The sequence below is a fragment of the Choloepus didactylus genome, chromosome 1, assembly GCF_015220235.1.
Source record: "Choloepus didactylus isolate mChoDid1 chromosome 1, mChoDid1.pri, whole genome shotgun sequence".
Classification (NCBI taxonomy): domain Eukaryota; kingdom Metazoa; phylum Chordata; class Mammalia; order Pilosa; family Megalonychidae; genus Choloepus; species Choloepus didactylus.
In genome coordinates, this window is record NC_051307.1 from 161,454,425 (window position 1) to 161,469,653 (window position 15,229).

The 15,229-nt window shown below is 48.5% G+C and overlaps 1 protein-coding gene across 1 annotated transcript in view; it reads right to left on the reverse strand.

Moving 5' to 3' along the window:
- The window catches only part of EPHB1 (EPH receptor B1), a 452,618-nt gene that overhangs the window by 277,308 nt on the left and 160,081 nt on the right, over positions 1 to 15,229 (reverse strand). Inside the window, 1 exon segment of the mRNA XM_037844578.1 lies at positions 11,816 to 12,497. Within this exon segment, the coding sequence (XP_037700506.1) occupies positions 11,816 to 12,497 (682 nt within the window).

The window sequence follows — 15,229 nt, forward strand, 5'->3', positions numbered from 1 at the left end:
AAACAGAACCAGTGAGAAAAGAAAAGCCCCAAGTCACAAACGCTGCCGCCTTCATATCAATGCAAGCATGTGTGAGACAGACACAGAGACCAAACGGAAACCCTGAAATTGCCTAATTCCCAGAACAGACAAATTTTTGCCAAGTTCATGATTTGGCAGAGGCCTTGCATATTCCACACAATTTCAATGAGAAGCACTATCCATCTTGTGCAAAGAGCAGATTGTCATTTTCCGGTTGAAATGCACACGTTTCACTGACCTTATGTCCTCTGTCAAACCGAGACATTATCACCAACTTTTAGTGAAAGGAGTTTTGTATCGTATGGGCTCACAACATTCTGTTGTTTTGGTTTTCGATGTTTGTGCACAATGTGTCACCATATTGGACCACAGAAAGACAAAGCCTTTGCCTTCACTGGTTACTTCCTCCATTTGGCCACCGTGACAGCCTCCAGGAGTGCAAACCCCATCCATAGACTCGTACCTGCTCCCCGTCTGACATCTTCAGAGCTCACTCAGCTTAATGCTGCTAGGATGTTTTCTCATGCATCCTAATGCAAAGCCTCACTTCCTCCTCAGCTCACATCCTACTTCCACAAATTTTGTTTTCAATGTGTTTAGTTTTGTTTTCATTTAGCAGATGGCACAGAGTAGGTACTAGGGAGGCAGAAACGTATCTGACGTGGCCTCTGCCAGTGAAGAGCTCACAGTGGGGAGAAGTGCGAGGGAAGGCTGAGCATGGCGGGGGAGGGAGGCAGGTGCTGGGACAGTGCCTTCAACACACTCTCACCATGGACCGGGTCACTCAACAACCTTCCCGGTTCACCCCCAGCCAACGGAAAAAGAAGTCACTAAATGCCAATCAAACTCAGATAACTTCTCTTTGGACGCCTTAGTGAAGGCTTATATCTCAGTCCAAAAGGATACTGAAACCCCAACTTCCATCACAAATCACAAATACACCTTGAAGCACGTCTTGGCTCTTCTCCAGTTTGGCAAGCAAGTGGACCATCCTAGTTATCAGCAGGGGCCTTAGAGTCCATTTTGCATGACTTCAGAAAAGTTACTTAGCTTCTCTGTGCCTCAGTAACTTCAAACAAAAAATGAAGATGATACAAGTGCATACATCATAACAACTATTCAGAGGATTTAAGAGGTAATACAGGGAAAAAATGTGATAAAATATCTTCCACATCTTAAATGTTCAATAAATGATGGCCATGCTATATTAGCACTTTAAGGCAAGTCAGAAGCCAGTCCAGAAAAGCTTGCTGCATATCGGAGGCATAACTATCACCAGGACAATGAAATGCAGGACTATTGTGAAGAGTGTATAAGCTCCTTTCTTAGCTTAGGTGAACAGGGCAAGTCAGCATTCTTTTCAAACATCAGTCCTCTGCAAATTACCTTTATCTCTTTTTACCACATCTACATGTCAGGTTTTTAATTTATTACTTTTTTTAAGATTATTCATTTTTTAACTTAATATATTTACTTTAAAAGATCAGTAGTGAGTAAGGAAGGGAGGAGGGAGGGGAGCAAAGGGGAAGTGAAAAAAGGGGAGAGGAGAGAAGGAGACAAGATAGAAAGAGCTGGAGACTAAAAACCAAAAAGAGATGTCCATGGAGGCAGCAGGCAGCAGGCCCCATGTGAGAACATCCACTGGCAGAAACAGTGTCATAGGAAGGAAGGTGTTCCAGACTGGGGGGTAGACACCTCAGGGGAGGGGATGAAACTGATTCAGGGCTGCTGGTGAAGGGGTGGCAGGTCTGGAAGAGGCAGGAGAGTGGGTCAGGAGTGAGAGAATGAAGAGGAGGCTAAAGGAGGTGGAGGTTGGTGGATTTAGGAAGGCACCGCTGAGGGGGAGTCACCTGGGTGAGCTGAGGCTGGAGGTCCCAGAAGGAAAGCTGGGAGAGTGAAAGGATTGGGCAGACAGGTGAGAAGTGAGAAATGTAGGGACAGTGCAGGGTCATAACCAGGTGAGCCAGGAGCCCCAGAACAGGCCCAGTGGCAGGAGAGGGAAGATGGGAAAAGAAAAGTATGTTTCCCACCAAATCATCCTGGGTGAGTGTTCATGAAATGGACCATGAGAATGGTATGGCCCTTTAGCAATGGTTATTTGCACTCCCCTGGGTCCCATCTATAATCTGGGAAACACCAAAATTGGGGGTGAGGCATGTGCCAAAATGTCTTAATGCAAGACACAGGCAAAGAACACATAATGGGGTGACACAGGGCAGGAGGCAATGGAACAGAGGAGAGTGATATCAGGCCACATCATGGTGTACAAAAACACCAAACTGTCTGCAACACAACAAACTCACCTGATCAAATGATGTATTGCATAGGAAAGCTTGTGTCTCAACCCCTGAACAGGGTAATTTATGGAACTGTGCAAATTTCAACGTCCCTCATAGTAAGACAAAATGCAAATTAGAACTACAATGGGATGCCATTTTTCACCTATCATATTGGCAAAGATAAAAATGATTTAAATTTTATTATGTTGGCAAAGGTATAGGGAACAGGAACCCTCATATATTGTTGGTGGGAGCAAAAATTGGTAGAAAATGACTTTTTTGGATGACACTCTGGGAATATCTATCAAAATTAAAAATTCATGTACTCTGATTCAGCAATTTTACTTCTAAAAATTTACTGTGTTCCCAGCCCTTAGAAAAGTGCTTCACACATGGAACTACCTCAATAAATATTCATTGAATAAATAAATTAATGAATTTGTCTCACAGAGAAATTCATACATAAGTGCAAAGATGAACATACAGGATATTCATTGCAACATTTTTTTGGAGACGGCAAAAGACAGGGAGCAACCTAAATGTATATAAAGGAAAGACCTATTAAATAAACTAAGATACCTCCACATAATGTGTGCTACACAGTCCCTGGAAAGAATGAGACAGATCTGCATGGGATAAAACAAAACTACTATTAAGCTTCATTGTTAAGTGGGAAAGGAAAACCAAATCTAGGTGAAAACACCCATGCCCTATGCACCTGTGCGGGTGGGGAAAGGATATGTCTACATTTTGAGAGTGCAAATGCAAGAAAACAGTAGAAACTGTAACAGTGATGGACCCTGGTGAGGGCCACCATGGGAGAGAAGCTTACTTTTCACATGCATTTCCTGTTCAAAACAGCAATTAACAAGAAGAAAAGTGCGTGTGGGGGATAGGGGGCTGAGATGGGGTGAGATTTGCAAAAAAGCACCATCCCAGAGACTGGAGGGGTGCGTCCCTGGTTCATTTTAATACTAAGAAGATGGGCTCAGAGATGAACCAGGCTGCCTTGGGAAGTATGGGCTGTCCCATCATGGGAGATGTTTAAAGATGTTTAAACCCAGGCTGGGAACCACTGAGGTAGAGCAAATTCAGTGTCATGTGGTGGCTGGACTCACTGTCTTGGAGGCTTTATCTAGCCGGGAGGTGCCCTGCTCACCTGGTTCTCCAGCTTACAGCAACACGCTCAGCCCCACAGTCCCCTTGACATTGCCATGTGCCACCTGTCAGTTGGTGGCTGTTGTGGGGGATCCTGCTAGTCTACACCTGTCTTCTCAGCATCTTCTCCCTAGGTGCTCTATTTTGTCCCTTGCCTCCTCCAGTCTTACGCCTATTCAATGGCCAGAGGGGTATTTAAGAGTATATAAATCAGGGCAGTCACTCGGCTTATCTTTCAATCTCTGTTCTTAACAAAAAATCTTGACAAGCCAGAGACTAAAGGGCCTGTTTCCTCGATGATCCTGCCCACAGTGAAAAGCCCCGTTAAGGTTGGGCTGGGCTCTCCCTGGCCCTGACTTTCTGCTCTGTGATTCCAAGAAGTTTCCTAAGGCTCCCCATAGTGCCCATTCCCCTTGCCAACTTCTTCAGGGGCCTGCTGTGGCCGAGCTGAACTCCTCCAGCTGCCCCTAGCCATGCAGATGTGGGAAGATGCGCCCAGCACACCCACAGCTGCACAAAGCCGTCCTGCACCAGGCTGGGCGTGGGGATCACACAGGAAGGCAGGTGCTCTCAGGTATATGGGATGGATCCTGGGACCTGAAGCAGACAGGCCATTCTCAGCTGTACTACCAAGGGGTTGCCTGCCATGCCTCAATAACCAGTCTCAAAACAAAAGGACGAGGGGCCAGAGGAGGACTCAAATACCTTACTAGAAAATGGGTAGTCAAGCTCTTGGCTCAGCCAGCAAGGGTGTGCAGACAGGACAGCTGCAGGCAGAGACCTCTTCCCAGGGAAAGGCCAAGGTTGCCCCTCTCCCAAGATCCCTGCCAAAGCCCTTTGGGCGCAATGAGGCTTGCTCCTGGGTGATATGCTAGTGCCTGATACAGCTCCCTCCATTTGTGACATCTCTGGGTTGACTCTGTATGGTCTTCTTCAGCCCGTTGCATTGAGGGAAGAACCAAGGGTGTTAGGGCTCTTGTCTACACAGCCAGTCAAAGTCCAAAAGCAGTAAAAACAGAACTCAAGAGTATCAGAATATCAAGCCGTCTGACCCCACTCCAGGCAGGCTTGGATTCAGTGTGATTTTTCATCTTCATGCTTCAAACTGAAAACCAGTGGTTTGCCTCCATGCAAGGATGATTGTGCAGATGTTTGTGCTTACGTCCTGCAGAAAGGGACTGTCCAGCTCCAAGAGGAGATGAAGACAGGAAATGAAGGAAATCAGTATGGCCACAGCCTTGACTGAGCTGAGATTCAGCTCTTGGCGGCCCAAGCCTGGAGTCCCTGATATGGATAAGACAACCACAAGCAAAGGCTCCAACCCACAGTCCCACACACCACTACCCCTACCTCTGCCCTTTTCTGTAAGCATGGTGCACAGGGTGAGTGATGCCACACAAAGCCTGGGAACTTGGGGTCTCCCCCAGAAACACTTGCCTGGATATCTGCTCACTAGCAAATTAGCATGGCAGAGCACTCTGGAGGGATCATGCTGCTACCAGAGGATAAAAACAAGATGGTGACAGTCAACACAGTGTCCCATGCTGACCCAGAAATGTATAACCTCAGAGCTTGGTTCCAGGGAGCTGCCAAGATCCCAAGAAAAAACAAGGGACAACAAAGACACAGGAGAGAGTATTTATGGAGGGACAGTTGAGAGAAGTTTGAGAAGTTTTTGAGGATGGTTGTTCTCAACAAAACTAAGTCTCAGGAGCAGAGGCAGATGCTGTCCTCCTCAGACATCAGTTCCAGTTTCTGCTCCGCCCTTTACTAGTCCTGCCTCTCTAGAATGGTGCCTAGAAATCCTTCTGACTATCCTCCCTATGGATAAATGAGACAGCCAGAAGACATGTCTCCCAGCAACCCAACCCTCTCCCACCCCAAGCAGAAGATGGGGAAATAAGTGGCAGCACTGGGGCCTCAGCTGGACTCTTGGCCCAGTGCCACAAGCTCTGTAATAACCATATGGCACCTTCGTCACCACTTTTGATAATAAATATTGATTAAGCCATGGATGACCAAACCTGAGTCAAAATGTGGGCTTCCATCCAGGGCACCTCAAATGCATGGAACATGGTCAAATCATTCTAGGTAACTCTAGCCTGGCCTGGGAGAAGCATGACCCTCTGAGGGACACTGGTGGAATCTGGGTGCTTCTTCCAGACACACAGGTCAGAAAGGTGGAGCAGAGTGGAAAAGCAAAAGGGGTGATACAGAGCACAAGGGACTCCGGGCTCCCATGCTCTGTGGCCTCCAGCACCCGGAACCCCGTGGCCCTGTCTGGCCAGCTGAAGGCGGCGCTGCACGGGGCATGCCTCCAGCTCCAGCTGCTGTTGCCCGTGCCTGTGTCACAGCCCATCACACCCAGCCAATTACATCTGATTCCTCTCTGGATAGCACTGGGCAGGGCCACCGTGGGGAGCAGAGGAGGCCCGAGAGGTTTCTAAATGAAGTAGCCTGTTAGGAAATCCTATTATGAAGCTCATCTTACAGGGCTGCAGTGTTAATGACCCTGGCCCTTCCTGGCCCTGAGCAGAGCTGGTCTCCCTAGGGTTTGAGGGGAGCTGTCAGGGCTGGGGCTTTGCTTCTTATTCCTCAGCCAAGTGCTGACGGGACAGAGAGCAGAACGGCTCCTCAGTGCCCCTAAATGTAGATGCCAGCCCAGTGGCCACACACACACATGCACACATGCATGTACACCAGCACAAACACGCACATGTACACACGCTCCCAGGGCTCCCAAGATAGGAAGATAGAGATAGGCCCGGAAAATCTTTTTTTTTTTTTTCCCTCCAAGAAAGTCTGGATTGGACACATTTTTCTCAACTTTTGAATCCTGCAGATTTTTTCATCTCAGCTCCCCTAGGCTTATAAAGTGGCTCATCTCAGCTGCTCAGGTTGACAAAGGCACTGAAACTGCTGAAAGGTTCAAAATGTCTCTGGTTTCTAGGCATGAAGGCATTTACATGTAGGTGGAAAACTACTGAGGAAAAAAGCCCCCTGTTGGAGAGGGGGGAGGAATGGAGGAGAAGCCAGGGAGAGAGAGGAGACCTCTTGGAAGATGGCAGGGATGTGCCTGGACTGAGATGAGTGAGGAGCATGAGTGGGGCCACTGGGCAAGACAGTATTGATGAGGCGCCAACCCTAACTCACCAGCTTTGACAGATACATGGGGAGAGACCTAGACGTCAAACCTCGAGACAGACACCAGTAACTGCTCTGTTCTTTAAGAGCTGCAAAGGCTCTGGCGATGTCCAGTGTTCAAACTGACCTGAGAGCCCCCAGAAAAAGCCATGGGGACTCCCAGTTATAGGATTTGGATCCTCAGTCCCAACCTGATTTGCAGGCTCAGGGCAGGCCATGGGGATCCTGCAGGTTCAACTGACCCCTGCACACAGCAGCAGCATCCCTAGCATTCTGAGGATGGTACTGGGTGACCTGGCCAGCGCTGGCCACCTGCAGGGAAGGCTGCTCTTTCTGCATCTTCCCCTCAGCTTTCTGCCTCTCTCTTCCCTGCCCAGACTTCCTACCAGCTGAGAGGCCACAACTGTACCCCTTGGCCTTGTTGGGACCCTGCAGGGCCTCCCTGGCCCCCAGCGTCTAATTAAGGTGCAGCTATGCTCCAGGCACTTCTCTCTTCTGTCGCCCTGCTATGCTCCCGCTGTGCCCTCTCCCAGACTCCTTCTACGTTCTCCTCAGGCTCTCAAATCCAGCCTTCTACAACTCCCATCATCCCAAGAATCCCTTCAGTGACACCCCCCCCCCACCGGTGTCCCTTCTTCTGGACTCCTGCTACTCGGATGGTCCCTGTCTGCAGCTTACACCCTATGCCTGGACCCACACCAGATCTATCAATCGTGCTCTCAGAAGGGAGAGGCCAGAGGGCATGATTTTATAAAACCTATCCTGGGGCTTCTGATGACCACTCTGGGTTCAAGAACTGCTGGTTCAGAAGGCCATTGTTCTCTCTCAGGCTTGGGGAGTCTTCCCTGCCCACCTGGACCTGCAGACTGCAGAGACCACCTGCCTAGACCACCTGTGTCAGGGCAGGCCATAGGAGCCACACCTTTCAAAAGTGCGTTAACTGACCTACTGACCCATTGAGGGAAAGTGGATGACCTCAGTGCGCTGACTTCACTGGTCACTGGGCCTGGGCAGTGCAGTAACATGACAACTATGCATTCAAGACTCCTAGGTCTCTGGGTTGGGGGCACCATATGCCACCTTCATTCCAAAAGCTTATGCCTTAATAAGCAGAGTCTTACGGTGTGCTTTAGAGCTTAAAAGCAATGACACAGGGCAGTAGATGTCATTTCATGGCTTACAGAGCATTCTCCTGTCCATTATCCCACTTGATTGTCACATAACCTGAAAATTAGGCAGAGAAGACGTGATTATCAATGGAAAAGGACTTTCCTAAAACCAAACAGCAAGTCCACAGCTGAGCTAGGACTAAAGCAGGCTCCTGTCTCTAGGTTGGGTCTCTTTTACCTGGGCACTCCCTCATCCTCTTTCCCCTTCCATACCCCCTTCCCCGCCATCCAACTCTGTCTCCCTGTGAATGACAGCTCCAGACAATGAAGGCTTGGTGTGTTCCAAGCGAGACCTCTGCAGTAGGGTTCCAAGGCTACCTGGACACCCACAGGGGCAGAGGCAAAGGAGGGACAGGGGAGGGGAGCAGCAAGGACTGTAAACACCACTCTCACTCCTGAGTCCCATCTCTGGCTGAAGAGGGAGGCTGATGAGCCAGCAATTCTGGAAGCCTCAGAAGCTGTGTCCTAGGAAGGAAAGTCAGGCCCTCAGAGGGTGCTCGGGGGCTGAAAAAGACCCAAGCCCCATGGCTACACTGCTCCAGCAAGGATCTGGCTGCCCAGAGACCGTCCTAGCCCCCTCCAAGGACACCCATATGGGATTCAACAACCCCCAGGCTTCTAAAAGACAGATAAGGGGCCTGCCCATGCCAGCTCCCCTACCAGTTGTCGGTCCCAGACCACATCACCTCCCCCAAGTCCAATAGCATGTGATGCACTATTTTAGGCTTATGCAGCACAGACAAAGCTTGCCAAGTGCCACCTCTAGGCCTCACTGGCACAAGGAGAGTTAAGCTGCTTGGATCCCATACAGAAGGTCTACTTAGCCATCAACCTTAGCAGGGCAGGGGAATGGGTAAAGACAACACTGTGATTTCTCATTAATCCACTATACAATGAGCAACTTAAAGTTGGTGCAGATGGGCCATTTATCATAAACATAAATGCATGATGGGGCCAGAGTTGCTTGTGGGGTCATCAAGCCACTGTGATTCTGCCTGATGGGTCCAACCTGTGTGTGCAGAGAGGATGAGTCTGTAACAGGTCTCTGGCCATGGAGCCCTCGCCAAAGTGTGTGAGCCGCCTCACATCTTAATCCCTAGGCTCTCCTCACTGCTTCCTCTGCTCTCCCTTCCTCCTCCTGGCAACAGAACAGCTCTAGACCAGGACCACTCCTTGCTGGCCAGGCTGCCTAATTGGTCTCCAAGTGCTTCTGCCCAGCCAACAGACTGGTCACGGAGACTTGGACAGGAGAGGGATTAGCAGATGCAAAATGAAAGTCAAGTGAATATGGTTTCCTGTCCATCACAAAACTCTTTTTCTTCCAAAAAAAGAATGCACAGCTGGTAGCAGAAAGGATATTTTTCCTGCCACCCCATAGCTTCAACACATGCAAATGCCCAGATCCAAATATCCAGAAAAGGAAACTTATCAGATTGGCACTATGTATGAGTCACAGAGCCATCGAGACTAGGGCCCAGCTGGGCTCTGGGGATATCAACTCCCAGGGCTGAGTTGAGAGACAGTAGCTTGCACTCCTTCTTAGGTCCACCAGGGATAGCCAATGGAGGCTAGATGTTTCTCACCCTCAATTCTCCAGCATCCACCATTCTCCATACGCCGAGACTCAGGAGATTGGTCGCACAGGGCAGGTCACCCAGAACTGCTGTGAAGAGCCACCACAGTGCCACATGACAGCACAGCCTAAATCCCCAAATGGGTGAGGAGCCTTTCCATGAAGACTCACCATGGGGACCTGTCACAAGTTCATCCACATGCACTGCCCAACCTCCACCGAAGGGTGCAGAACCTACCCAAGGTCACCTTAGGTCTGAAGAGCCCCTCACCTCCCCCGGGGTAGCCCACTGTCAGTCCTGGGCAGGGAGGTCTGGCTTAGCCTTCAGGGCCTGGTTGGCAATACAGCCAAAAACAAAGACTGCAGCTTAAAGCTCTTGAGACAGGGAGAAAGGGAGAGTTCTCCACCCTTCTAAAGCACTAAGCTGAGCTAGGCTGCTGAGCCACACAGCCCACGATACCACCTGACTTGCCACTCCTGAGTCTCAGAAGCACCACCAAAATGTGGCCCAACTGTGCCTCTGAAACGGCAAAGTGATGATGCCACATAAATTCACCCTCCGACAAGGCTGCAATAAGCAGTTTGCAAAATTAAGTCATTTTCATAATATCCCCTGACTAGGAACATCCACCCAAACTCAGGAATTGGGGCAGATTGGGGCTGGGTAGGGACAATGGAAAGAAACAACTTTGATTTACATATTTGTCCCCACAGGCCCTCCCAGGACAATTACAGGAGGTAACTGACAAACAGCAGAGATAGCAGAAACTCGCCCCCCCAAAAGAGAAAAGTTCCAATTAGCCCAAAGAAATGAGAGCTTGTTCCCAGAGTCCCAATTAAATCAGAACCAATCAATGCTTGCTCCAGTTCCTGCTGTTCTGCTCAGGAAATAATGAGAAAAACGAAAGAGCCCCAGCCAGTAAGTGCAACGTGGCAGCCCTTTGAAGCCGGGAGAGATCACCAGCGTGGCTGTTGCAGGTGTGCCTGGCAGCTGCTACACCTATGCCTTTAAGAACCCAGCCTGATGCCCTGGTCCCCACTCAGACCCTGACAAATGCCAAACAAGTCTCCTCGCTCCCCACCCCCAACCAATGGGACAAAGAGAAGTGCTGTGGGACCAGGCCGGGTTGCTTTTTAAACTGTCTGCATTGATTCATACTTGATCTGGCACTCTCTCCCCTCTGTTTCCACGCCATCCATCACGGGTACCATAACCAAGAAATCCAATAAAGACACAAAAGCGCAGCTCTCTGCTCTCAGCAGGCCTCAGAAAGGCTGCGTGAGTCCCCCAGCCCAGGCAATTAGCTGAGTCCAAAGGATCACAGAGCTCATGGGTATTAGCAATCCTGTGCTGCTGCTTTGCCTGCAGGCATCTGGGGGGCAAGGTAAGTAGGGGAGTAAACACCCAAGAGCTGGACTGGGGTTCATGGGCATGACATGAGGGAGGCCAGCTGGCAGGAGGCTCATGATGGAGGAGGAGATAATACCACCTCCAAGCTCCAAGCTGTTCCCAAAGGATGGGAGACAGCCTGAAGATAAGTTAAGGCCAGCGTGGTCATTTCTGAGGTCCACATGGGGAGCCTTGCTCCTAAAGGAATCTGAGCCTTTGAAGACCACAAGCAAATTTTAAGAAAGGAAAGCAGTCTCCTCTTCCCCAACCCTGGCCTCCCCCTCATTAGATTTCCATGCACTTAGGTCTCCAGACCCTTCTATTCACTCCCAGAGCGGATTAAACCTGCAGCCAGTTCACCACATGTATTGCCACTTGCTGAACTTGGCTCTCTAGGGTGAGGAGAGCCAATTTGAACACAGTATCCTGACTGCCCCAATCTGCAAAGTTTGTATCGCTCTGCATTATTCAGAAGGAAAACTACAGTCCCACCCCCCTTCCAACAGCTTCATCTCCCTCTAGGATGCACTGTGAAACTGGACCCCATCTCTGCCTCAGGGCCTGGCACTTAGCCCCTGGGGAGAAGACAGCCAAGCCAGAGGGCTTTGAGTTAATGGACTATGTGGATTCAGTATCCAGTTCACTGCTGTGGGAACTGGACAAAAATGAACTAAAATATTTTCCAAATTCAGTCCCTTTTCATTTACCCTTGAATGAATTGTCCATGACAACCCAAATTCTCCATTTCCCAGAGACTGGGGATGGATGCAGGATGTGGGGCTGTGTGTGAATATGTGTGTCCCAAAGTTAAATATAACTGAGTGGTAACTGGGCTATTATCTGCTGTCTGGAATTCTCCCCATCTTTCTCTCCCATCACGAAAATGGACAATCTGGTTGGGCATAATAGGAAAATCATCAGGCCTAGCACTGGGGATGGAGATTCCCCAGAACTTTATAATAAGCCAATAGGCTCTTTCTGTTCTTGTATGACCCAGAACTGGAGGGTGAGGAAACTTTGCAGGCTCAGCCCTACACCAGGTAAAGAGGGAACAGAAGCCTCAAGAGGCATCAGGGCTTACCCTTGCAGGCCACACTGTTCTCAGGCTCATAGCCGGGCTTGCAGGTACAGCGCCCAATGGGCACCATCCACTCCCCATCCCCGTTGCAGTAGAGTTTGATGGGTACATCCACTTCCTCTGCGTTGGGGATGCATATGCCCCTGGCAATCACCAGAGATGTGCTCTCTGCTCCTGTCATGGTCTCTGGGAACACTGCAAAATTTTGTACAATGCTGGGACACTTTTTATAGAAGACACGGACAGAAAGGAGAGACATACAGGCTCCATAATCCTGGAAAGCGAGGTAAAAACCATTCCGAGTAAGAGGCCCAAAGCTCCTGACTTCCGTATTGACCTTCATCAACCTTCCCCCAAAGTCCACCTGGGAGAAGCTCTCATCTGCAGCAATAGTGTCTACTTTGAGGTAGGGGGCCTCAGACCAGAAGGCCGACTTCTTGGTGGCAATGACCGAGTCAGTCTCATAGTAGTACAAGTTGAAGGTCTCCTTGCAGGAGCCTGGAACATTGGGGAGGCTGCTGCAGTCTCTCACAGTGAAGCGCATCTCTGTGTAGATGCGATGGGCCCCCCGCCGGTTGATGAAGGTGGTGAGCAGCCAGTTGTTCTGGTTGGGCTCGAAGACATTGCACACCTGGTAGGTACGGATGGTGTTCAGGTTTTCATCATATCCACTGACTTCTTCCCACTGGTACCAAGCAGTCCACAGGCACACACATGCAAAAACATAAAATAGAGAGTGAGAAGACAAAAAGAGGCAGAGAAGAGAAGAATCCTTGGGCTGAAGGGAGCCTTAAGAGCTCACCAGTCTAGCCGCTTAACTTGGGAAATGAACACATCTAATTCTAACTTGTTTTTAAACAGACTTCTTAATATTTCTCTACAACACATTCCAAATATATAACAGACTTCGTTCTAGAAAGCTTTCCCTCATCTAACCCACAACTCTCATGATGTGACTATGGCTCATCATATCCAGTTCTCTCCATGGGCACAATCTGTGGCTTTCAGCCCAGGTGATGGCAGGGGCTTCTTTCCTCAATGCCACACCCTCCACTCTTAGCAGTCACTCTACAGATTAGGGGTCTGGTTATATGGTATTCTCAAGTTGGAAACCCACATCTCTGATCCTGATTCCTTTATTGTGACAAATTCCTTTATGTCTCTGAATTGCACATGAATGTAAAGCTTTTCAGGGTTTCTCAAAAAACTTAGATTCTCATAAACTTTTGTTTCATAACATCAATCTCTTTGAAAAAGCCAGGCTGTAAAACTTGTTAGAGTAGAGGCTGCTAAGAGAGACTCTTAATGAAGCAATTTAAGTTTCATTGTGTGCCAATTTTGAGCAAAGATATGGTAGAGGAGAATATTGGAGGGTGTTACTTAAGGGAGAGACAACCAAGATCCACACTGGAAAAGAGAGTTCTCTGTTTTTAGCAGCCTGTAGACTGGAAGAAAAGAGGGGAATGATGCATTTATTGAATGATGTCCCTTCACACCCACAGTCTAAATTAATCTACTCAATAATCTTTGAGAATTAAGTACTATTATCCTCCATTTATAGATGAAAAGACATCATGCAATTCAGCCGCGGTCAAATGGCAGTAAGAGAAGAGGGAGAGGAGAACATACAGAAAGAATTACTTTGGCCAAAGAAATTCACCTAAGATTTTCTAGATTATTTCAGTAACAGGCACAAGCTTCCTTGACAGAGAAACTCTGGGGGTGGGTAGAGGAGGGTTGTGAGGAGTGGGGCAGCCAAAGAAGAGTTGCCTTGTCAATTCTTTCTTCCTTGTACTGGGAGAGAAAGAGCTGAGGGAGCTGCTGCCCGTAACTGGGGAGCTCTCAGGACCCTGATCTCAAGAACTGAGCTTATTCAATACCCAAGAGGTTTCAACTCTGAAGTAAATAAGGGGGAGGAGAAATTTAACTTTCTAAGAGGAAAAGACAAAACAGGTCAAGATCCTTAACTATCCAGCAGTAAACAAATCATACCCATTTCTTTAAATATTGTGCTAACTGCTTATTTTTCACAATGTGAAGCTTAAATACATACACTAGAATTTTTCATTGAAAGAGCTAAAAGTCAATCATGTACACTTGGGAAACACTGCTGTTGCTTCTTGTATGGGGTTAAGCCCTTTGTAGGGGCAGGAGGGTGGGGGCAAGATTATCCTTCAAACTTGTGCCAGAGCATACTAAGGCTAGGCATGGTGTTAAGGGGGAAAAAATAGGCATATGGAGAGCTGATCCTGCACACCTAGTTGTGTAAAGTGTTCTTACAAACCACTCCTGCCACCTCCACCCCATCACTGAAGCACCTGAGCTGTACTCTCATCAGCCTTTCTCTGCTCCAGCCCCTTCCAGCAAACACACCCACCCTCCACCACCCCCCACCACCCGTTTTTGCCAGTTACCTCCCCAACCTGGAGTCCTCGGAGAGCTCCTTCTAGGATCCTTGCACCAGCACAAAAATGAAGAAAGCCTTAGCTCTCTGGTGAGGTACCCAAGACCCCATTCATCACCTAATCCCCAGCACCCCTCCAGTAGCACCCCCTCTCTGTTCCACTTTACCCTTTTGCAATACCAATAGATTTCAACTTTCCCAAACTCACAACTCTGTTGTCCACCTCCAAGCCTGTTCTCCAAGCTTTCTTCCTAGGATACCTTTCTGTTGTTCTTTGGTTGAATAACTCTAGTTCTGGAAAGCCTCCAGCTATCAGTTCATGCTCCCAGGTGGGATTGGCCCCTCCTCCTTGGCACATCCTCTGTGCTCCCAAAGCACTATGTCCACCCCTGAAAGAGCATATACACGCTGACACTGACGCACCTCCCTCCAGGGTCGGGAAGCCCCACGAGGGCCACAGCTGCATCGCATTTTACAGGGCATTGCCTTTTTGGCCCTCCTGCTCCTACGCCCTACCACAGGGCCACCAGCAGAGAGAAATCTCAACTCCGTGACTCAGACCGAGTAGAAATTCACACTCTCAGACCTCACCCAGGCCCTGGACATTGTCAGGCAAAGCTTTGCTTAATTTTTTATTGATTCTCTAAATGTAGAGGAACCACTTTTTATGCCTTCTTGAATAGTGTGTTATTATATTTAAATGTGTTTGTTAAAGTAATGTTCTGGTTGCCTGGTTTTTCAAAACCAGAAAGCAAATATATTAGGGAGAAAAAGTTGTTGACAATTGTTTTAGATTAAATTCTCAGTCCTTCCTCCCTTTCCAAGGCTGTTTTGAAATAACATTTTCATCATTGACCTTCCATGGCTTACAAGATATGTGGGAAAGCCCTCTTTTGTGTTGTGTTGTGTTGTGTTGTATTATTTTATTTTATTTTTTTTGAGTAAAGGACAGGTTTCTTTTACTGCTCTGCAACTGTTTAAACCCAGCAGTTCTCATAGATCAATGATTTTGT